Here is a 2500-nt window from a genome sequence, read left to right on the forward strand (position 1 = left end):
TGAAATACATCTACAGATGAGACTGGTGGAGTGGAATAAGATATCTCTTCCTAGAAACGACAAATACAAATGGGAGGTCGTTTTCGAGAGAGAAAAAAAAAAAAGAGAGAGAGAGAGAAGGCGTTCTGGGAGTTAGGTGACAAGTGAAACATCCTATATCTCTAAATACAGTTTAAAAATACAATTTTGACAGTAACAATTATTATCCAATACTAACTTTATACTTCAAACTAATCTAGAATTACCTAAACAAGCATAATTAACGAAGACATTTCTGCATATATAAAATACCCTTTTTTTAAAGAAGCTAAATAAAGAAATAATATAGGTCCTAGGTCCTACATTACCCTCTTCCAAACTAAAAAGCTACATGAAAATTCAGTTATAGATGGATTTGGTTATTACACTATGTTGCATATGGCTGCTCTTATTGTTCTATTTCACAAATAATTAACTACACATCCACACCATATAATTCTGCACCATACCTAATTTAATGATTATGAACTACGTATAAATCTAAAAGGGTTAAACATTCTCTTTGCCAAGGAAATATAAAAAAGGAAACAAAATTAAACATTTCCCTATCAAATAAAAACATTCCTACTTCTCAGTCTGCAAACTGGTATAAATGGTTTGTATTAATGTATGCAAATATATGAACAATATAGACGTTACATATATAAATATATATAACAGTAAATAAGCATATAAATATTTGTCAGAATATATGTGAAGGTTTGTTGGCCTTTGCCAGAGCACAATGTGTTATAGGGATCACTTGACACTATACATATATGTTAGCCTCATCATTGTAGGCATCCATAACTGATAATAACAAGTTTCAGGTGGGTTTTTAAAGACAAATCCAGTATTCCTAAAAGAAAAACAGATAGTCTTTTCAGGTATGAGAACAAGGACTTATACAATTCATAGATATTTGTATATACTGATGTGCTTTGAATAAAAATGATGATAATTTTCAGCACAAACGTTAATTTTGTGACCTAGCAAACTCCCTACTCCTTCCAGGTTTGTGAAACCTGAGAGAACCTGGAATTCTTGGGGTGGCCCAGACAACAAATCATATATGGAACTTGAAATACATACAGTTCTATTACAATCTACTTGCTTGTCTTGTATACCTATCGGTGATGAGGTCAAAAGGACAACAAACTTCCACCACTAATACCATAGGACAGGGGTTGGACCTTTTTTTCAACTAGTTGGGTATTTCAATTAATATGCCACAAAAAATAAAAAAATAAAAAATGATTACACATCTTTGAAAATACAACACATGGATCAGTTGAGCTTCAAAAAGCCCCTAATATTTACACGGTATGGAAGTCCTTTCAGATGATTAGCCTGTTGATTTACGAGTAGTTTTCAATTATTTATTATATGCGGGTTTTTATTTGAGCAGATGGCTCATTTTCATGAAGTACATGTAAACTAAGACATAATCAGTGAAGGATCATGGCTGAAGATGCTACCATTATCATATTTCTATATTAAATAACATATTGTTTTTCAATTAGTAGCAGAAATGTCATTGACATTAAATGTCTCAGATTTCATCAATCTACCCTTTTCATATACTGTCAAGATCCAATTTCCATATACAAAAAATATCTGTTTTAGTTATCACTGCCAATATTCTTGATATTTACTTAATCATCTATATAACACATACAACAGCTCTAGTGTCAGCCTCCTGTACTATGGTAAGACAGCTTGGTTTGGTTCTGCATTTGACAATACAAGAGGAAGGATATCTAAAAAAAACTTATGGATACCTATGTCATGCAACTTCAGTCGGCAAACTTTAATTTTCTAATGTGACATGCACAGCTCGAACAAAAGAATATGCCTTTTGGATTGGCTGGTTGAAATTCAGTCTATCATAATCTATCAGATTTTTTTTTTACTTACAATTTCATACTTAGTGGAGAAAAAAAAAAATATATATATATATAACATAGCATATTAGATAAATGGATACTTTTAGGGGGATTTCTAAAAGTCTTTCTCCAGCACAGAATAAAAGAGCACCATAGAGAGCCTACTTTCAAAAACTAATGTGTTAATTGGCCAGTTATATTTCCAATGCTTGCCAAACAATTCCTAACGACAATTCCACAGCGTTTTCCTGTGTCCTACAAATGGGCTGGCAAAAGCAAAACCAGAACCCACAACCCTCCTCAGACCCTGACACTAAAAACAACTGTCACAGCTAGACAAACCTGTTCTCGAGGGATGTGTACGGGTAGTCGCAACTGTCCAGAATGGAGAGAGTGTCTCTGAACTCATAGTCACTTTGCAGGTACAGCCGGAGCGTCTCTGGCCAGGTCAGCGCGTCAATGAAGTAGAGGATGACATTGATGGAGTCCTTCTGGTCGAGGGGCCCGAACTGAGTCTGCTGAGAGTCCTCCTCCCGGATAAGGGCCTTCAGCAGCATCATGTGCACCTCGGCCAGCAGGGAGCTTTGTTCCTCAGC

The 2500-nt window shown here is 34.9% G+C and overlaps 1 protein-coding gene across 3 annotated transcripts in view; it reads right to left on the reverse strand.

Annotated features, from left to right (window-relative positions):
- The window catches only part of LOC125045595 (nucleosome-remodeling factor subunit NURF301-like), a 35830-nt gene that overhangs the window by 32334 nt on the left and 996 nt on the right, over positions 1 to 2500 (reverse strand). For all 3 annotated transcript variants that reach the window (XM_047644092.1, XM_047644854.1, XM_047643346.1), the window contains exon 1: positions 2247 to 2500. This exon is cut by the window's right edge and continues 996 nt beyond it. In XM_047644092.1, the coding sequence (XP_047500048.1) occupies positions 2247 to 2500 (254 nt within the window). The remainder of the gene's footprint in view (positions 1 to 2246) is intronic.

This window comes from Penaeus chinensis, chromosome 1 (genome assembly GCF_019202785.1).
Source record: "Penaeus chinensis breed Huanghai No. 1 chromosome 1, ASM1920278v2, whole genome shotgun sequence".
Lineage (NCBI taxonomy): Eukaryota > Metazoa > Arthropoda > Malacostraca > Decapoda > Penaeidae > Penaeus > Penaeus chinensis.